The 22,597-nt window shown below is 38.1% G+C and overlaps 2 protein-coding genes across 2 annotated transcripts; one reads left to right on the top strand and one right to left on the bottom strand.

Annotated features, from left to right (window-relative positions):
* The first annotated feature begins 764 nt into the window (after nucleotides 1-764).
* Nucleotides 765-22,114, top strand: LOC140943843 (flap endonuclease GEN homolog 1-like). The gene is made up of 17 exons (XM_073392957.1): nucleotides 765-1,150; nucleotides 1,390-1,479; nucleotides 1,999-2,091; nucleotides 2,807-2,855; nucleotides 3,385-3,520; nucleotides 4,048-4,119; nucleotides 4,713-4,749; nucleotides 5,345-5,428; nucleotides 6,217-6,267; nucleotides 6,356-6,432; nucleotides 6,913-7,024; nucleotides 8,505-8,580; nucleotides 18,152-18,196; nucleotides 19,099-19,141; nucleotides 19,280-19,328; nucleotides 20,647-20,724; nucleotides 21,020-22,114. The coding sequence occupies exons 1-17, from the start codon at nucleotides 788-790 to the stop codon at nucleotides 21,065-21,067; spliced, it is 1,503 nt and encodes a 500-aa protein (XP_073249058.1). The 5' UTR covers nucleotides 765-787; the 3' UTR covers nucleotides 21,068-22,114.
* Nucleotides 8,901-10,443, bottom strand: LOC140943842 (histamine H2 receptor-like). Its single transcript, XM_073392956.1, has one exon. The coding sequence runs from the start codon at nucleotides 10,441-10,443 to the stop codon at nucleotides 9,307-9,309; it is 1,137 nt and encodes a 378-aa protein (XP_073249057.1). The 3' UTR covers nucleotides 8,901-9,306.
* Nucleotides 22,115-22,597: the final 483 nt, after the last annotated feature.

The following is a 22,597-nucleotide window of genomic DNA, read 5'->3' as shown; positions in this document are numbered from 1 at the left end:
TTCCAACTAAATGTGGACGGACGTCCTTAGTTTCGGTGCACATTGAGGAGATTACACTGACTACAGCAATCTTTCGGCTTTTGATCAGCGCTTCTCGAACCACTGCAAGCTAAGGTAGAACCATTGGAAGCTAAGCTTGTTTTGAGAAATCGTGCGGTTAAAACTCGGTTGCAGGCACTTACTAAAGTGGTACGTATTCTTGGATTACTGCTGAGCTTGTTTATGGTAAACAGGTTGCAATAAGTTCACATAAATGATGGATAAGAATACATATGTACACTGTAACAACATGATTTTATTTTTCACATGTGTACATGATAATCAGAAAAATCTCAACGGAGTCCTTAGAAAATCCTTGATTTTTTGTGCATCTTGTACTTGAAATTTTACAATAGGTCTAAATCTAAATCTAAATGTCTGATCTGCAAAGGGCAGTGCAGCCCATCTTCAGGTCCCTCTCCGTTTAGCAAATTCCCTTATTTGAGAGCAGTATTCATGTGTCCTTCTTCAAATATGCCATTTTAAACGGCCACTCTCTGTTACGTACTGTTGTGTGTTTTTAGAAAAGAGAATCTGATTCTTGATCAAACAAGATTTAGGTTCATCGATGGTAAGAAAGACAACAAAGCTACACGTACACAATGTATAGAAAATGGTTTACAAATTTAGCAGTTTGCATTTTTGTGTTGAATATTGATAATATTGAGCTCTATAGATAACCTGTCCTAAGGAAAAGCCTTTGAATGTAATAAATAATTTTTTTCTGGCATTTACAGTATAGGATCAGATGGGTGTAAATGATCTCTGGAAGATACTGGAACCAGTTAAAAGAAATGAAGACCTCTCTTCACTTCGAGGCAAAAAACTTTGTGTGGATTTAAGTTGCTGGATCTGTGAATTTCAGAGTGCAAAGGCGCTGCAAGAAAATGTCCCCAGTCCTCATCTCCGAAATCTTTTATTCCGAGTTCTCTATTTATCAACAAGATTAGGTGTGAAGCTGGTGTTTGTCATAGATGGAGAACCTCCTGAACTAAAATGGGATGCTATAGTAAAGCGAATTCAAGCCAGAAATGGGGAGCAAAGTGGACATTTAAGCCCACCAGGTGGGCGAAGAATTGGGCGATCACACTTTGCACAGTGGGTCAATGAGGTAAGTTCCCCCAAGATTGGGTCGTAACAGTTATCATATATACAGTGACAGTTGGTGGTGTGGGTTGGATGTATAAGAGACTTAAAAGCTGACAACTTGAGTGTAAGCTTTTCATTAGAGAATGGTATGATGGTAAGTTTTGCAGAAGTACAACAGTACTACAAACTCTGGGTTGAAGAAAAAGGCACATTTCAAAGACACTGTTATGTACTTACTTGACACTTTTGCAATGCTTTTAGTGCTGTACTCTCCTAAAGCTCTTGGGAATACCTTATATCGAAAGTCCTGGAGAAGGAGAGGCTCTCTGTGCCTGGCTTGATCTCCTCAAGGTAGGTACCCAAAAAACACCAAGCCTTTTCTTTCCATGGAGACTACCAGTTAAAGTACAAAACAAATCAGAGAAATATTGTAATAAATTGGCCTTCGGGATTGATTTTAATATTTAACATAACAGAGCAGTTTCTTGTACACTGACTAACCAAGGGCTAACGGTTGATAAGAGTACTGTCCATGGAAATGATGCGATGATGGTACAATAATTTATTTCTTTTTCTTTTTCTCACCTGCATAATGTCCTTAGAAACTTCAATGAAAATGGACATCAAAACCTGTGAGTGTTATTGTAAAAACTATTCAGAACAATTTTCGATGGTCTATACTCTTATCCACCATGGAAATGGCGTAAAAATGTTCCAAACTTTGCAGTGAAACCATTTGCCCTTGACTCTTGGTTCCTTTTGAGTTTTGGCCATTTTGATGTTTTCTATGGTCGACAAGAGTACAGACCATGGAAAATTGTTGTTGATTTGTTAATTACTCAATATGCAACATTATTTTATGTTTTTTAGATTGTTGATGGATGTATTACCAGTGATGGGGATGCATTTCTATATGGAGCCAGAACTGTTTATAGAGATCTTCCTGTCTCTGGGAAATCGAAGGTGGGTCTTTTTTGTCATTTTTTTTTAAGTGGGAGAGAGTTTAAATTTTTACATTGCGTTTTGTGGGGTCCATTTTCTGTTACACTGTTACACCTTTTTGTTTTATTTGGTATGATTCTCAGTGCTCGACTTTCAGAAAAAAATCTTGGGGCCAGCTGGCCCCCAAGTTTTCATTCTTTGTCGCCAGAACAAGTATTCTGGTCGGCAAAAATTATATTAATGGATTTAGTTTTGTGAAGGATAACGGATTATCATTAGTGTACGTTTTCCCAGGTTAAGCCCTCTACATGCTGAGTACTAACAGAGATCACCATATATACAATCTCAGTACAAAATCTTTTTTTAATCAAATCTAAAACTATTGATCAGTGAACAGAAACATGATACATATGATAAACTTACTTGAAGTTTGATTGACATATTGTAACACTCTCCCTATAGCAAAATGATGAATATTCTAACATTTGATTCCTTGTTTCCATCACAGCAACATTCTCTAAAACACATAGTAGAATGAGAACGGCTATCACATTTGCCCACCAGTATGATGCTGGTTCATATCATATGCATGCAATACTTAACTACTGGTAGTACTGAGAAAATCTTGTTCTCCTAGTCATCCTCACAAATCAGTCTGACAAATGTGGTTCATGTAGGTAGCACTGTAAGCCAGTAAAAATATTGCATTTCAACTTTGCTTATTCTTTGTTTTCAGGGGTCATCAGTAGACTGTTATAGGATAGAGGAACTCAAGTCCCAGCTAAGTAGGTACCTTTCCTAAGCAATCACACAACTATAATTATTACAAGTATTATTATGGTAATCCACCACCATGGGAACTGCATGTAAAGCTCATGATAACCACTTAACGATGCAATGAGAATTATCTGAGGTTGACCCAAAGAATGGCTTTGGATAAAATAGCTTTGACCTTAAAATAAATTCAACCTGCTACATTATATATTGCTTATCACAGGAGAGCCCAGGAGGTTCTCTGAAGACTATTATCTCGGGATTGCAGCTGGTTGATGTTCCAAATACTTTGCCCAGGCTAAGAGCCTCCTTCTGGATAACAGCCTTAATTGGAGAATTATGGTTAAGTTGATATTAGTATATGGAATTATATACCTCCCCTCACCTACCTTGCATTATTTTGAACTTCACCCTCTTCATGCTGTCACATAATCAAGGTGATCCTCATTCATGTACATGTAGCTTAGACATAAACACAATGAACTTGCCCACATGTATTATATTTATGTTTACAACTTTTTGTCTTCCTAATTTATGTAGATCTCAGCCGAGAGAATTTAGTGGGGCTTGCTGTGCTTCTTGGTTGTGATTATCTTCCTCAAGGAGTGCCTCAAGTTGGAAAAATAAAAGCCATGGAACTGATTCAAAATATCAAACCTGACAACTTAATTCAAAGGTACTATTTGCATTCTGTTAAGTGTATAAATGTGACAAAAACAATAATGATGAGCCACGTACAGGTATTTCATTTGCTTACACTAAGCATGTCAACTCGTACAACAATCTGAACAAATTTTGAAAGAACAGTCAGATTACCATCAAGACCAACTTCAATGTCTTTAAGTCCTGTATTATCTCATGGATCAGGGTTGTTGTACATGTACAGGTGTGAAACCTGAAGGACTAAAGCACCTGACACCATTATTATTGATATTTTAAGGTGCATATTAAGACTTATCTTTTTAGAACTTTATATTGGTGAGCAATTTTATATTCAGTTCTTACTTGCATGCATATATATTCTTTTTATTTTTTATTTTTTATTTAAAAATGCATTATCTTTTATTTGTTTCTTGTAAAGTAATGCAGTTGTAATGCGCTGCTGATCATTCTCATGTTAAGCTGCACACAATAAGTTCATAAATTATTATTATTATTATTATATCATTAATAACATCCTTAAAAGTTCCTTTTTTGATGAAGGTTTCATAAATGGACTGCAATGGGAACATTCTCCGATCAAGATCTTTCATGCATAGAGAAATCTATAAAATGGTAAGAGAATAGCAAATTGGCCTGATTGAGGTATGAAGTGTTTATCTCTTGTAAGGCAGAATTAAATTCAGGTGAAAAGTTTTTAACCGAGGTTGATACTCAGTTTCCTTTGTCTCGTAGCCCTTATTTATGAATTTTTAGCGTGGGTGGGGGGAAGGGGGAGACAAAGAAGAGTCCACCTAAGTGTAGTTTAAAACTTTTTGACCTGAATTTAATGTGGATTTATATCATATATCCATTGTTTTTATTTTCCGTATGCAAATTTTCTACCACTCAGAGGTAACTTGCATGTACATGTGAAGACAATAAACAACAACTCACTCATAACTTTTACTCTACATGTAGATTAAAGTAAGGACTGTTCTCCTAAACCAGTTCTACCAATCAAGATATCTTTCATGAAATCATAGTGATTAAAAACACTCATCAATTTGTCGCACTTTAAACCTTTAATGTCAGCTTGTACAGTTATTGTACAGTTTGTGCTTAAAATACAACTTACACGTGGTGGAAGACCTGAGTGCAATTTATTCTGTGTGAGAAAGAAATGTATGTTTCAATAGTTAAACATTACTGTAATATTATTTTTTCAGCAAAGCCTTAAAGGACAAGAGTTTCCCACATCCTAAGGTAAATCAGAGGATGAAATTAAATAAAATACCTAACTGTGTCTGCTATACATGTCTAACAGTGTTCATATAACATTGCTTGGTCCACTTATTCTAAAATATCTATTTTTTTATTTTAATTTATTATTTTTATTTAATATTTTTAATTTTTATTTTTGTTTATTTATTTTTGCTATTTATCCTCGGAGACATTAGTATCTTATTGCTATCTTTTAATGCGAGAATAAATAAAAATTATTGATTGATTGATTTTAGTCATTTTTTAGAGTAAGAAAGGATATTAACTGTAAGGTACCTGAAGCAAACTATATAAGAAAATAAGGAAAATTGACACTACATGGTATTTTCACTGCTACCTAGTAACCTACATTTGTATGAAGTTAAAATTGCTGTGAATTAAATTTTAGTCAATAAAAGGATGAAAACAGTGCTTGCAATTCATGATGTGTATCATGGAAACAGGGCTGCCAATTTAAATCACGGCTCTATATTTACATTGAACATGCTTTGTAATCTATCATAAAGAGCTTTCTTAAGAAATCCTGCCCAATGCATTTCTGTAATAAATTATTTTACTAGTATAATTTTATGCATAGGTGATACAGGAGTATCTGCAGGATCCTAAAGTTCCGCAGCAATTTTCTTTCCAAACATTTTGTCCAGATATCCAGAAACTGCAGGTGACTACTTAATTCACGGAGTGTAGTAGATAAGCTTGAGGAAATAATAAATAATGAATTTAAAACAAAAAGACTGAAATTATAAATATAACTACCCAAGATGATTTTATGTGCCATTATTAGTGGTTGGAGGGAAAATAATCTCCATAAAGTTTTATCATCTTATAAAGCTTCATTTAGGTTAAAGGACATGAATTAAAAAAGTAAGGGAGAGGTTAGATAATCCACAAAATGTGTGGACTTAAAAAGAACTTTCCAGGCCCTTGCAATCTGAGGTCTCACTAAGGCACTAAGGAAAGCCATTGAAAATCGATAACAAAAATTTTTTTCAGATTGGCTCTATAATTTTCTTCAGAATCAATCTATGGTAAAATTGTTTGAACCTCACACAACCTGCAATCCCTTGATTTGGTCTCACTAAGGGCTATCACTTTGACCGTCAGTTCTTTAATCTTTTATGCGGTTCATTTAAATATGAATAGGGCGGAAAAAGTAGAGTCTGACCACTTTTCGTAGAATCTCCAGATTCTTTCCATGAGTCTCCAGATTTTCCTTTATTAGGGGTTGGCTGGTCTGCCTAATGACTATCTTAGAATCGCTAAATGTTGTGATCCTGGTTCCTGATCCTTGTCTTTTTTGAATTTGTTGTTGTTGTTTTGTTTTGTTTTTGCTGCTGAATATACGTCTAATGTCATCGTTCAAATATATTTATATTATTATATTACTGGTATATACTTTGTAATGTATATGTTGCGTGTGATTTTTTTCTGTTCCCTCATGTTTGAAAGGAATTTTGTCTAAAGAATTTAAAGTGGAATGAAGAAAAAACAACAGAAAAGGTATGAATATGGAAAAATGAATGATAGCATACAACTAATACGATAATTTCTGTTTTGTAATTAGTTTTTATTCATCTCTCCCTTGTAGATTCAACCATTGATTACATACTGGCAAATGACATCATTGCTTGAAAAAAACATAACAACCTTTGTCCAGCCTGAAAAGTAAGTCAATAAACTCTAACTAATGGTTAAAAGATTAGAAATGTTGTGGTCTAATTTTATCCCTAGTTTAAATTTTTTTTTCTTTTGTTTCAAACTCAAAAACAAAAGAAAATAAAATTTTAAACCATAAGGATAAAATTAATCCACAGCATATACATGAAATTAGGGCTAGGACACAAAGGAAATTGAGAATCAACCTGAAATCAAATTTGACCTGCAACATGTATGTTGTAGTTCAATTTCATGTTGTGGAAGCTCTCCTAACGGACACTCTCGTAAGCGGACAGCTCTACTTATGGCCACCTTGACAAACCCTGTTTTACTCAACTACCATATGAACTCTGTATTTTTTCTTTCTCGTAAGCTTCTGCTATATGTTATAAGCTAATGCACAGTACTTTTAAGCAGTTGACAGACTTCAACATTTTATGCTTAATATAAGCTTATAATCATTTTTGGTGTATTTGTTTTTTTTGCCAGGATAGTGAAAGCTCGAGTGCAGCAAAAAGTAGAATGTTATGAAGTTGAGTGGAAAAACTTAGAGCTAGGTGAAGCATGTCCAGCATATTTTGTGACTGTTGAGCCCAGAGAGGTGAATGTGATATTTAACTGTTAAACAAATAAACTTATTGGTTGTTAATTCACCGAAATAATATCACAAGGCTGTGCTCTAAGAAAAATTGAAGAGAGCCCAATGCTCTGAACTTGTAAAATCCAGGGAGCCCAGGATATGATTTCCATGAAAAAGGTAAGATTTTCTAGTCGCCCAACAGCAAAAGTAAGGTGCCACAGGCCACTTGGTGCTGCTAGAGTACAGCTCGCCCTGTATCATCTATGGGAGCAGAACCAAGGCTTAGCAGTGATGCAATTTTGTATCTCTTTTTTGAGGTTCTGTAGAATTGGTACACGGTTTTACTAGACCAAACGGTTTTGTATCTTAAAAAGTTTGGTAAATTTTGATGCAATATTGCATATTCTATAGTTAGTAATTTTTTTCTGTGCATTTTTCTGTGAAATTTTTCACTTTTGGACTCCCCTTATACAGTTATACCGGCCTTGTCTTTTGTTCTGCTGGGGTTTCTTACATGTATATAGGAGTCCTTTATATTGGGATTTCACTGTGACCATTGACACTTGCCAATTATCACACTTTAGGCATCATTTATTGAGAACAAAAATATAACCCTGATCTCAGAAGCTTGTGGACCAATTTCTCTTGCTTGGTAGAAACATTTGACTTATAATGACAACATTGGAACATTTTTGAAACATAATTAAGTAACACGAACTAGAATCAAAGTAAGAAAGCAAAACTTCACGTGAATATAATTCGTACTTATACCAGGGGTAAATTCGAGACTTTACGAGACCCTGGATACAAAATTCGAGACTGAAACTTCAAAATTTTCTAGCCTCCAGGACACAAAATACCGTAAAAAAAAATAAGCCCCTCCATGTATGGGCCCCTCCAAATATAAGCCCCCCCAAACCGGTAACGCAAAAAACCCTCTGTTAAATCGCCCCTCCAAATATAAGCCCCTGGGGGCTTGTACTTGGAAAACTGCCCTCAAATACAAAGTAAAACAAAGCAAAAACGGCAAATTTACTTTAAACTATAAGGCTAGTCCAATCGATTTTGAAACGCAAATTTCTCTCCGTAGATAAGCCCCTCCGAATATAAGCCCTTCCAAAAATAAGCCCCTCAAAAAGGGCCTTTGAAAAATTTAAGCCCCGGGGCTTATTTTCGGAATTTTACGGTAACCTGAAAATGAGACTTTACGACCCACCACAAAAGCTTTCGGGACTTCAAGATTGGACAAAAATTTTCCGAGACCCACATTTTTCGAGACCTGACATTCTATGCCCTTTATAACAAAATCTCTAATTTTAGAAGTCTTGAGAACTTTGGGACTCTTTAGAATGCCTTCAAAAGTCTTTGGGCATCTTTCCTCTATGAAAAATCCTGGCACTCACGCTGGTAGCGAAACAAGAAAATGTATTTTCTTTGTCTACTTTTCTCATGATGCCTTCTTATGAATGTACCTTATTTTGCATATTGTTGTATTTTTTAGCTTTTTGCTCAGGTATATCCTGATCCTGTGAAAAAATTTAATGAAGAACAAGCTGAACAAAATTCTAAAAAACAGAGTGAGTATAAGAAGAGTTTCAGGGTTTTTTTTTTTCACTTATATCACGTGTTGCCAACAAGCACTAGATGTTCTTTTTTTCCCAATCAATTTTAAATTTGATACCATTGCATGCTAGGCCTGCCGGTGTAATTTTTGGCCAAAACAGGTCTAAACGGCCATCCTGTCCCAGGCTTCAGCCTATGCAGAAGTTAGTTCCCAGAGGAGAGAAATGCTTTTGTTCTTGACGTAGGAGGGGGAGGGGGTGTTCGAGATCACGGAAAACTTTGCTAATCAAATGAATTAGTATCCTGAGCTCAGAAGCGCTTTCCTTCTGGTAGGGATCTTTTTGGTCAGATTATAGAACAATTGTTAACATAATTTAAACCTTGGTTAGCAAAAGTTCCGGGCTTAGTTATTGCTTTTGGGTTTTCTAACATACTTTAATGAACAAATAACTCACTCAGGTTTAATAATTAGATTAGCGAAACTTGCGCTTAATATGAATGCACTGACCAATACTTCTGAGGAGAAAGGACCGGAAAACTTCAACTCCCGTGACCTCACTCGCTGTACATTTGCTTGGTTAAACTACTCGTATTCCTACTGACATCTTCGTCAGGTTTCAATCATATTTAGTGCACAAAGATCAAAATACCGAAAATCTTAATAACGCTAATAAAACGTACAGAACAGATGATGTCGTCCAGGTTCCTAACTTATAATCGCCTCCAGCCTTGATTCTGTTTTACAATATGGATTCAGACTTTTTCGCAGGCAGTACTCTTCGACGCCGGCTCTCGACTATTAATGAGCCAGACTGAGCCTTTTGAGCGTTGGCCAGCGACAAATCCGATACCAAGTTCTTTTTGACCAATATGCGGATAACTGCCGATCTAAATCTTCTGTATTTAATAGAATATATAATTGGATTGCAGCAACTGTTTGTAAATCCAACGAACATTGCCAAGGTACCGTATGGTCCCCTTACTTTTTCTCCTGTTCCAATCTCAATAAAAAGCAAAATGCAGAACGGAGACCAACAGATGAAGTACACCAGAGTCACTGTTATTAAGGTTACCAATCCCTTGTGTCGGTTCATTTTGTTAGCAAATTTAGTTTGCTCTGTTTTATGAAACAAACCAAACTGTTCGATTTCGTTTCTTGATTTCTGATCCTTACCACTTACAACTTCTTGGGTACGCTGGAGCTGATTTCGGATAACGCGCCCGATCTTGAAATAGACGAAAACCATAGACAACAAAGCTATTCCATATGTACCCGACACAACGGAGATCGCGAACGCAAAGTTCAAACCAAATTTTGACCAATCCTTTGCCTCACAAGTGCCGATATAACTGATGAAACATTCGTATGAACTCACTCCAAATAATGGCAAAAATGCCCATAAGGCTGAAACCAGCCACATAGCCAAACAAAGAAAAAGAGCCCGCGATTTTGTCATCTCCATCGGATAATACAGTGGCCGGGCAATAGCCATATAACGGTCAACTGAGAGCATCATAAGATGCATTATAGAGGATATGCAAAACAAAAAGTTTCCAAATCCATTTAGCCTGCCCCATACATGTCCACATCGCCACTTGCCTGTGTTAACAGCGTCCAGCGCACAAGGCATTATTAGCGCGGCTACGAGAAAGTCCGCTATAGATAGAGAAATCAAGAAATGCGAGTTCGCAACGGATCTAAACACGCTTGAATACTTTAGAACGACCACCACCACGACGTTCCCAATGACTGTTAATACAAGGACGATGGTCATGAAAACCACGATGAGAATTTTCCATGCTTGCGGAATGTTGACTAACTTGATGTCGTCTTCGGTCTGCGAAGCTCCTTCCGTCAGTGGAAGTGTTGTGTTCATTAACGTTTTCTGTTGAAAGTAGAAAAACAAAACTCGCTGTTTAGTTGTTGTATTGCTTTACTGAGTTATGTGCTCTCGTTTCATTATTATTCTATGAGTTCGCTCTCATGTTACCTTTTTAAAAGCCGAAGTAATGCGAAGCTATTTGCATATAAACACATGAAGGGTGGCAAATTACAGAATCATTACAAAGGAGTAATACACCTGATTAATCAACACAGATTATTAGTCAGGATAAATCATAAACATTCATTTTTTAAAAGAGAGCAGTGAGGGTTTAATGATCTGCCGTGTTTTCTTTGCCCAATATTGTTCAATATTTCCTTTGTAATTTGCGACACAAATTCAGTGAGTCTCATTGTATCGGCAACATTTTTGCAGCTGTCGAGGAAAACCCTATAATATAAAAACCTTTCAGTGAGACCCTTTCGTAAAAGTTGCATATTTGTTTAACATTATCGACCATCCTAACATAAAATCCGAACTTTGTTTCAATTTTAGTGTCGGGTACTGATGGGAGAGGGGGCAGCATGAGTAAAACTGAGAAAGAACTAGCGTCTCTAAAGTTGGTCGAGCGATGTTACTTTAAAGTACTTGGGGTGCTTTTACTGAAATTCTCTTGGATGAGGAATTCTTATAAACGTAGAAACCCGTCTGCTAAAACACAGATGGTCAACCCTATCGAAGTTTGGCGGGAAGGATTTTTACATATATTCACTCTTTACATCACAAGTTAGTTCAAAAAAGCTATTTTTTCTCAAGGCAGCGGCCGGGTGCGCCTGTCTTGCATCGGGAGAAATGGTCGGACATTTACGCATATCAATAAGCCATTGAAGTGGGCTTATCAGGCGTGAATGTGCCAAGGAAGCGGCATAATAATAGAGAAAACGGGCGATTTTGGCGCAGCAGAGTGACTTAAATTGTCATTTCGGTAGTTAAAAAGATGAATTCTTTAACATTATAGAGCGGATTCTTTAAGTTAAAGGATTAATCTGTCATTCCAGCTAAATTTTAAGTAAAATAAATGAGAATTGGGTGCAGACTTTTAACACTGAAAATCAGGCTTTTACAGTACTTTCAGTATGGAAAACGACCCTTGTCCAAGTTAAACATCGAATTTCTTCAAAAATAATCACAAATCTTCAGATTATAGAGCGGATTATTTAAGACAACGGCCTTAACTACACGTGAAAATTTGACTCGATTAAGTTACAGACTTTAAAGTTTGAAAATGTAAAGTGTAAAGTTAGCGCGCAGTCGGAGTGAAGTCATTGTCTTTGCAGTCTTTGTCGAAACAATGGTTGCCGTGAAAAAACAATACGCAGTCGCTTTGAACAGCTGACAACATTGAGAAGCCAGTCGCGCGCGAAATTTAAAGACATCAGAGCTCTTGCGGCTTTCGTTTGCTTCTCCGACAAAATTGCTTTCAAGATATCTGATTCACGCTTAACTACATAGTTATACAGTTTCGGTTGTTATAAGATCATTTAGGTTTAGATTGGTTATTGGCGGTTTCATCTGCGCGAATGTGATCATTTTCGACTCTGTTTTCGACTGAAAATTTACATAGAGCCTCCAATTCTCTTTATAGAGCGCGGTTCAACTTTTACAATAAATATTTCTTGCTATCGTTGTCTATATCAAACGTCCCTCTTTTTTGACTTCAGCCTCTTTATTGCGCGTCCCACCGGTATATTCAGGAGACTAATTTCCGATGCGAAAGGGCCTATTCTAAACTTCGAACTGATCACTCTAGTTGTGCGTTATCTTCGCCCACATGTAATTTATTAAAGGCAAACTGACTTCTTTTTTGACTCCATTTTTTCTCTACCGCTGTCTTACTCATAGGGTAATCAGTCAGAGCTCCGTCAAAACTCTGATGCGAGGAAACGAACTAAGATTTTCGACTCATCTTTAAGTCAGCTATCTGTAAGGAATAATTAAAATGCGTAAAGCTGTGATCTGGCCTCACAAAAGGGAAAACAACAGAGAGATTGGGCTACTGTTAGTTTCACCCGCCTACTTCACGATGAAGAGTACTGCCGCGCGTTCATGGTAACCAATGAAAAATACTCCTGTTCAGCGTTTTAGAATAACAATCAGCGATATGACAGACCTAGAAGCTTTCACCGACTGTAAGTAAATGTCCCCCAGAACAATGGCCTTTTCTCCCGATCGGGGGGATGTAAATTCTTCAAGAAAAAACTCTATTGTATTGATCCTCAACATGGCCGCCCTTTCACGTGAGTGCAAAACAAGAATTGTCGTTTGCGTTCACCAAACCTTTTGCTGCTTGTGTTCGTGTTCGCTTTTATTTTTTTCACTGCCGCTCATTTTCACCTTGCTGGCCGCTAGCGTTTCTCATTTGCTCAACGCCGCTATGAAATTTTCGTTTTTCTTCCAACGAAACTCGTCTCCTTTGTTTTTAATCACTTGCTCTAGCTCTTTCTATGTTATCCACGTGAGTGTAGACATGAAACAAACTAGACTTTGTTGTAGTTTTTTTCTCTCTAAAAGTCCGGGTGGCCGTGCGATTTCCCGCCAAAAAAACCCTCGAGTTGCATTTAGGTTGCCATACTTGTTGATTGAGTTATGTAACATTGGTATGCCTGTGGTGTGGATGGACGGGCGGACGTACGGTCACATGACTACCAAATTTTCTTGAATGCATTGGTAACCAAATTTTTCTACCCATGGTGCTCCGCTGCTCGTGCGAGAGCTATAAAAGGTAAAATTTGTGTAGGTTATAGCATGATTTGTAGTGATATTTGGCATAAATACCACAAGTGATATTTCAAAATTGTTATACGTAATTTCACGAGCCGTCAGGCGAGTGAAATTTGAGACAATTTTGAAATATCACGAGTGGTATCTATGCCAAATATTACGTACAAATCATGCCATTATTTGTTTATACTACTACCTGCAAAAGGTTTGTAATTTTCACATGTAGGTATTTCAAATTAAGTTGAAATACCACTGCTCTAAGCCAATCAAATTGCAGAAATTTCTAATGTAGTATAAATTTACAAATTGTTTTGCATTTGTGCGCTTTGTTTACATCAAGGTTGTACGGAAGCTTATAGGTGCCATCCGACATCCTACATCCGACATTCGACATTCGACATCCGACATCGGACATCCGAGATTCGACATCCGACATCCGACATCCGACATCCGATATCCTTGTAAGTAATATGATAATTTCAAGACATAGCAGGCTTTAATCCATTAAGTTTGGAATGTTTTAGGGCCTGTTTACATGGAGGTGGAGGACTCCAGGTAGGTGAGGTTACCCGCTAAGGTGGGGTAAAAAAATAACTCCCCTTTACATGCAATCAACCCCGCCATCCCGGGGTGCACTTTCTCGAGATCATTGAATGGTCGCTAAGCACGTAAACATGAAAAATGCTGGCAAACCACGTGTTTTGGCGATTAATGCTCTTCTACACTCACTTGCTGCTGTTGCTGCAACCTTCAGTGCTGTGGCTTTCTATTGTTACCTTTAAGAATGATGCAAAGCCACCGCCAAAGTGAATTTTGCGCGAATTTGATGTATCACGAATCCAACCCCGGGTAGGCGGGTTACCTCACCTTGAAACGTTTACATGGCAAAATTTGACCCCGGCTGAAAGGGTTACCCGGTCTGGCCTCACCTAAGCGGGTTACCTCACCTACCTGGGGTTCCCCACCTCTATGTAAACAGGCCCTGAGACGTGGAATGGTTCGTTAAGAGTTGTATCCCAAGGGCTCTCTCGTCTGTTCTTGAAAACTTTTGCCGCCGTTTTATCGGACCCAACTAACCACCCCTGGATCTCCGAGTATGTATCATAGCAAGCGCAGATGACAACACTCATCCCATTCCGGATCTCCCTAACTTTTAGAGTTTTTCTCTTTAAAATACCCGACATATTTTATGTTTATGACACACAGTAAGCGGTTCAGCGCCTCTCAAAAACTCGAGGTATAGGTTCCTTGAACCAGCGTGCACAATGAGGACATGTAGCACACTCGCGGTTTTGAATTTGATTAGGAGAATATTGCTGTGTTATAAATCAGTTAAATAACAAAGGCCGTTTCGTTTCTCTCATAATGGACTATACATTAAACTAGACAAGAGACGAGAGTCTTATGAAAACAGTTCAGTTTCCAAGTTATCCTTGCATGTAAAATCGCTTTTTTTTTGGCCTATCATTATCGTCACGAACCACTCACGTTATGTTTTACAGTGTATCTTCGGAAAGTCAGTCACTCAGATCAGTTACTCGAGCCTAGCCATGAATATGGCCCCTTACTTTTCGTTTCTTTCTTCTTCTTTTTTTTTTTCTGTAAAGTTTTCGGCTGGTGACAACACTTTAACATCTCTCGTTTCAAGCTGATTGTTCTGTAAACTGCGTTGACAGTGTAAATCTAAGAGTTGAGCTTAGAAGAAATCTTCCCTGCTGATGGAGTGTTGAAGTTATTCTCAAGATCGAATAAAATGTTAAGAATTATTTATCAACCTTCGTCACTTGAAATCCCGCACTTGACAACTCCAGAGTCTTGTTCAGCGCCTGATTACATGAACCAGGCTGGCTTGGCTAAATAGCCTCGTTTATTGGGATCACGGGACCTCAGGTACAGCTAACAGAACTAACTTTGTTATTTCTTGACCACAAAACCAGCTTGCCAACTAGACAAAAAGTCCCAGCCCTGCAAACAGAGCGAGCCGGCGCTCCGGGGTCAGGTAATGAGTCCTTAGTTGTGCCACGCTTTGTTTAGACAAGTTCTCCACGTGATTCTAATCAGTTACACGGTTTGTAGCCAAGTAAACAACGATGCAGATGACGATGATCTTGGATATGTTCAGTCGTTAGGTGTTATCAACTGTAGTTCTCTTCCATAAAAAGGTTATTGGAGGGTGTGGATGGGGTTAACCGACTAGCGACAAAGGGTCAAAAATATTACCGACTACCGATAAAACGCGAAAAAAATTACCGACTACCGACAAAACGCGAAAAAAATTACCGACTACCGACAGGAAAATTATTAACCGACTACCGCCATCGACCGACATTATCTATATTTTTTTCAGAAAGAAGAGTATATTGTATTTGTTCTACTTTTCTAGGAAGTAACCAAAGATACCACGTCACAAGTCTTTTTACAAGTCACTACCACAAAACGAGGATCAGTTGAAATCGGTTTGCAGAGTGTATGCCAAAAATTTCTACAACCCGCCTAGTCCTAAACATTGTATGCGACAAATGCTTAGATTAATCCTCAAAGAAAGTTCTTTCCAGTTCAATGGAAAGCTCTACCTCCAAACCCACCGTGCCGCGATGGGCACAAAGACAGCAGTTTCCTCTGCCAACATTTTCATGTCATATATTGAAACACAAAGTCTATAAGCAGCTAAACCGTCTTTAAACTAGACATCGTAACTTTCTTCGAAGAAGCAAACTTACATGATCCTAGTATTAAATTCACCACCGAAATTCACTGAGACAATGTTTTTAGACATAGTTGTATACAAAGGCACAAGATTAAACGAAAAAGTTATCCTTGATGTAAAGACTACGGAAACCTTCCAGCACACATTTTGCGGCTTGTTACCCACCGATTTGTCAAAAGAGTTTGAGGAAAGTGTTTCAAAATTCAAAAGAACGCTTGATGGTTGATGATGGACAGAGGCTACCAACACAATTTGAAAGACAAATTGCAATCAGAAATAAATGAAACTCACAGAAACCGAAGTCCGCGCTCCTAAAACAAAACCGAGCAAGGAAGGAAAAGAAATGTTACCTTTAGTGGCACAATAGGGAACTTAAAGAACCACGACGAAGTTCACGACGACGACGTCTGTTGACTGGGAAAAGACTGGAACGAGAACGTCAGTTTCGGCAGGAAAAAGGAAACTTAAGATCCAATCGGTCGGTCGACGACGACGACACTGAATGTAAACACAAATGAAAACTGTGATGTTCGTTCGCAACAAAGTTTTTCGCAATGATCTAATTTTTAAGCCGTATGTCTAATTTCATTGACGATGGTGAATTTTTTGTGTTGTCTGACCTTGTCGAGTGGAAAAACACCTGCTTTCCACACAAAGATTATTCAACTTTCAACCTGAATGAAATGACCGAGTCCGAGTGTCTGTCAGGGTTTAGATTTGGAAAAAGAGACATTCTGATGTGATAGCTGTTTTCCATATAAAGTTTATTTCCTCTATATTAAAGATATATGATTTGCCTTACCTAAATACGTACAAATAAATTTCTCACTTACGAGTTCACACGCTCGGCCTCCCCAGCTGTTGTCATTCTTCGAAGTAAAAACAATTCACTTTTAGTCTTCATAGCCAATAACATCACGGTTTAACTGACAGACGACTAATAACATCGCGACGTAACTGACCAATCAGATCAATAACCAGAGTATAATAAGATCAACTGACGTAATACAACTCACTTTGACTCTGAAGATGACTACCGCACAGGTTGTCGAAACGTCAGTCACTGTCAACGAAACTGACTGTAAATTTAACAAGTTCTTTGCAACCACTGGATGTCGCATCGCCCAAGAATTGGGCTCTACATCGAGGGAAGAACTACGAATCTGTTATCCAAGCCGATGGTGAATGTCTATACGACCTACAATGCGCGTCAGTTCTAAGGTTGTTTCGAAGATCTGGCATTCGTTGAAAGTCAAGAAGGGAGCTGGACTGTTCAAAATACCAGCCGCCGGTATTTTTCTTGTTTAGGCCTACAAACAAAGATTTATATTTTAAAAACTTAAAAATGGTCCGACCTCCCGTGCAGTAAAGTGGGTACTTACCAGGGGCACCCAACGAGAATATAGTTCAAAACCACTTAAACATAGCATTGGTGAATGTATTTTAGTATTTAAACGGTAGATATAGGCATATTTTTATCCCCTAAAAATTTTTCATCTGTTCGGATTTCCTAGCTGAAAGTCTAGTGATCCGAAAGTTATAGGGATCAAAGCTTACCTTTTCGAAAATTTTAGCCAGAAAATAGGCTCCCGAAAATTCTAGGTGAACATAGGAGAGGTATGCAAGCAAGAAATTTTACAACAAATGTTCCGAAAATTCTAGATCTCAAATCGTCTTCCGAACAGATATTTTTCCGAAAATTGTCGTTGGGTGCCCCTGAATTACCGAGAGATAATCAAATTTACACTTTAGCATGTTCCAGACCGAGAGACAAGTGAGTGGAACCTGTAAGCATTATTTTCAATACGTCATTCCGGTATACCCGGCTCTTGGTATACCCTATGATTGATCAATTTTGACCATTCACGTCAACCGTGTCAATAGCTTGACTCAAAGAAAAAACACTGTAGCAAGCGTGTGAAAATCTCCTACTCAGCACTTTTTGACATTTTAAATTTTGTCATTTTGACATGAGAAAAGGTTTTTTCTGTTAGATTGGGGACTGTGATATTTGTAAAGATGCTCAAGCTTTTCGCTTCTCTCTTCCTACCTTTGTTCCCTTGCTCGTTTTCTCGCGGCCTGGCACAGGCTAATTTACACAATTCAGCTATTATTTTGGGACAGGATGGCAGTTAAGAACTGTTTTGGTCAATATTGGACAAGGTGGTGGAGTTTTTCTTTAAAAAGGTTGCATGTATGTACAGTACCCGCTTCTCTTTTGTCATCGGGTATCTATCTTTTGACCATTTTTTTTTTTTACTTCTTCGGTCACAGAAAAATCCAACTGTACCTCCAGAACAAAGAATTCAAAACCTGAAGGTTAGTGACTGTAAATTCCCGATACAACCCTTGTTTTATACAGTGAATAGTTTAAACCTTGCCTAGTTCCTGCATGGCATCTTCCTAGCCCCTCTCGGTCAATGCACTTCATAGAAGGTTAGACCACGTGATCCAAAACACAAAGGTCGCGGAGTAATGAGGCCTAGAGACTGAGGCAAGTTTGAACCCAAAAGTAGTGTGATACGCCACGTCCACATGTCCCATAATGCACCTTATTTGCTCCCAAGAATTTTGCAGAAGCATTTTTTTAAATTTCTCTTGGGACAGCTGTAATACCCAGGAGAAATGAAAAACAAAGGTTATGCAAAATTTGGGGTGGGGGTGGGTGGGGGGGGGGCAAATAAGATGCATTATGGGAAATGTGAAAGTGGCCTATAAGTAGGTGGAGCATGATCGTCCAGGTGAGTGTGGTTCTGAATAGGACTGTTCTTGAGTCTGACTGGCATTTCAACAACCTATGGGGTAGTTATAGCTTCAGAGCTGTGATGTTATAAAGAACACAGGATTTGAATAATCAATTATACGACACACCTTACCATTGATCCGCTGATACTTATGGAATCCTGCTGAAGATTTGTAAATGACAGTTTGGCATTGAGAGAACCATTCGCTCACTTATTTTAGTGTGACACGGAGATATTCATCCATCCATCCATCTATTCATTAATTCATTCATTCATTCGCTCATCCATTTTTCCAGTTTTTTTGTTTGTTTTTCTTCTTTATTTTTTTCGTTCGTTCAAGGTTGGACTTGGTCCGTCCACTACTGAAATTATCATGTTTAAGAATGACCTAGAAAAACTAGAAAAGTTTGTGCTGTGTAACTGTTATTTTAAAACTATCATAGAGTAATGTCAGGTTGTCTTTTTTTCTTTTTCTAGGTACGCAGAGCACTCCTAGAATTGATTCCTTTTTCAAAAATGTGTAAGTAAATCTTAAAATCACTTTCTTTGTAACTGATAATTGTTATTTTTTCTCCTGTGCAGATTGATTAGTGAGTACGTAATTATTGTACTTCAAGAAAAGAAAATATTTTGTTTATTTTTTACACGTTCAATTTAGAAAACGGAAGAAAGAATCAAAGCAACAAGAAGTTGAGCAAGGATTTCCTGTAAGTGTTAATCATGAAGCAAGAAATTCTTTCTTGTTTGATGTTTTTCACGTAAAAACGAAAAAGAAACTGGGTCGAGTTACCTTTCTCAAAGACTTTTGGGATCGTTACTGGAGATGTGCTATTCAGCTATTTGGGGAATTTTTAGATCCAACGACTTGGCCGCAACCATAACGTTAAAGAAAAAATCAACAGGTTTAATAAGCAAAACAATTTTGCACGTGCATCACACTTTTTTGTACATTTCTTTGCCGTTTTTGCACGACTACAACGTGAAAGTGGCTAATTTCGCGTTCTACAAGCGACGACCAAATTTTATTTCTCTTTCTTAACTTGGATATGGTCCCTTGGAATTCAACTTCAGGAGGGTTCGCCTACATTTGACAAAGTAAATGAGTGGAATAATCGCGATAAAGCATAAAAGAACGCAAATTTTCTTTTTAAGCGACGTTCTCGTTGTCGTCGCGTCGTTGGATCCCTATTGGCCAATTTAGTGGCGAACTCTAACCTTAACCGCCCATGTTGAACCACGTCCCCTGTACCACTTGTGAGGTCATAAAATTTAACGATCGCAGGCAACTTTGTCACCTCACATTTTCAGGGGAAACCTGGAAAGAGATTTTTTAAACCACATCCAAATGAACTCGATCCAGTCAAGCAAACAACGAAAATTGCAAACATTTACGTAATTCGAAGGGGGCAGACGGCGAATTGTTGTTACTGGAAATATTTATACGTCGTAACTGTTTGTTTGTAGGATGCGTAAAATGTGTGCAATTCCACAATGCGTTCGGTTACATTTAAACCCGAAAAATCTCTTTTCACTGCACACCAGTACTTCCTTAAAAATAATAGGCCATTTCCGAGTCCCGAAAACCCTCATTTTCAAAATGATGCCAACTGCACAACCTTCCTTGTGAAAATGAGTTTTATTTGCGTGAAAATGAAAAATCATTTCCATATCAAAGGCTGAGCACTTAACCTCGTTTTGATACAGAGCCCGGGGGAACTCAGAAATGGCCTTTTTCACTATTAACGGGTTTCGTTAAAAATTTCACCACCGAAATGAACCCTAGTACAGTGTAAATGCCCATCAAAAGCAAAATCGGGAGGAGCAAATTAATCGAAAGAAGTGGCTTCTGTGCATACCAGAACAAAAAAACGCAAGTCATCGTAAAATGACTTGACTAGCTCAAAACAACATTTTTCGGTAGAATCTCCCGGGACAGGTTACATAAGGTGAGTATCCGTGTGAGTCTTTAATGAATCTGCTAAAAGCAAAAAAACAAACAAGTAATTTTAATATGTGTTATTTTAGAGTGAAGAACAAAGCGAAGTTATTTTAGAGACTCCAAGTGTCAAAAAATTGAGGCTGACCGCTAATGGAACAAAAACGGTAAGTTAGCCATTAGTTTACTATTAGTTTAGGTGCCGCTCGAGTCCGGTCCGAGAAGAGATCGGAGGAGCCTGAGCACGAGCTTATTTCCCAAACAGCGGCTACCCACGGTTATTGCGTGTTTGTTACATACTATGAAGAAATTCAATACAAATTCGTGTTCTGCGCGAAATTTTGGAAGCTCATCTGCTAGTGGTATTGTGTCGTTGGCCTCTAACGGACGACTGCCATGTTTCAACAACTTGTTCCGACCGTTTTAGTTCCGTTCTGACATGGAAATATGGTTACCTTTCAGAGTGCGCTGCAGCCAACAGAAGAAGTCATTGTGATTACAGATGACTGACTGGATCGTTAATGGTGCCATTCCACCTCAAAAAGAGTGCCCTAGAGGAAGTTGGGGATGATAAGGGCCGGGTGTATAGAGCCTGTTCACGTGACTTCACGGCGGCCATGTTGGTTTCTCTCCTGAACAGTAAAACGGCAGCCATGTTGGTGCCCAAACCAGTCCTATGGGAGTAAACGCTTTCTTTTGTCGAAATAATCAATATAAATTTTATCAGAGTCTGCCTCTGAGGAAACGCAAACAATGTCTTTAGTCATTTTCTTAAACAGCCGCTCGGTAAGCTCAGCTGGATGAGCGCTGGTTTGCGGTTTGCCGGTTTCGTTTTTACTGAGACCAGCACCTAAAACGCTCAAAACGGGTTCTTAACACTGAAATATGCAACGGCTTGTAAAATAATGACTCCACAAAATTAGAAAAGTAGTTACTTAGGTTTTATTCATAATTGAATGTATGAAGTATTGTAAGGTTTACTCAGATTTTATTTATAAGTTTTATTATTAATTTCGAATTTTGACTGAATGTCATAAGGTGGTAGTTCATGGGAAGTGGGGTTGCCGGACATCTGGTTCGGCTTCCTGTGTTTGCGTTGTGTTAGCCCTTCGCCTGCGTAGCAAGTGTTTCTGCGCGAGTTCATCGAGAAAGCTGGGAAGAGAGCAAAAAAGAGAAATGAAGGGGTAGGGCAGGGAACGGAGGAAACAGTTTCCTCTTCTCCCCTCCCCTCCCCTTCCCCTTCTTTTTTTCCTTTTTTTTTTTTCGGGTATTTCGCTCCAACTTTCGCGCAATAACTCGAATGGAAAGGCTTGCTACGAAAATACGCAAAGTGATTATTTACAGGCAACTTGATAGTTACATCATATAAGAAATAAAAAAGCAAAAATGAACACTACTTTGTGTTTGTGATCAGTATTCTATTAATTAACGGCCATTTCTCAGGTGTCCTAATGGGCCCAGAAAGTGAATAAGAGAGCGCGTATTTTCAGAAAACAAGCGCCTGTGGAAAGAATGGACACGCTGATGTTCTTCGAAGATCCCTTGTGTATTTCTTTTGAAGATTTAAGTCAGCTCAAGGGTGCTTTCAGTTGTCCTGTTTGGATTAAGTCGCGTCTGTGGTTAATTCAGACAATCCTTTCTTAATACGGAAGCTTCTGTTAGTGGTCTTTGTGAATAAAGTTAGTGACTTTTAATTTGGAACTTTATTATCATCTTTTTTTTTTCGCTATAATTTTTATACGGAGTGAGCAAGTAGTATGGTGCTAATCCGATAGTAGCTAGAAATGAATTGGTGGTAATAGAACTTCCTAAAATGTCCTTGATCTTTAATTTCGACTATAGTTTATTAGTAGAGGAAAGCCGGCAAACATCAAAGTTGAAAACAACGCTGCTTCCTAGACCGTACATAATCCCTTGTTTTTTGTTCACAAATTGTGACTGAATGAATTAGTGCGATGTTTCTGTCAGTCAGTAAGTTCATAGCCTGTGAACAGGGTCTCTGTTTGGGGAAAAAAATAGCAACCAAAGGAGTGTTCACAG

This window comes from Porites lutea, chromosome 7 (assembly GCF_958299795.1).
Source record: "Porites lutea chromosome 7, jaPorLute2.1, whole genome shotgun sequence".
Lineage (NCBI taxonomy): Eukaryota > Metazoa > Cnidaria > Anthozoa > Scleractinia > Poritidae > Porites > Porites lutea.
Note: the sequence above shows the minus strand (reverse complement) of the source record. Positions and strands in the feature narration are given on the sequence as shown.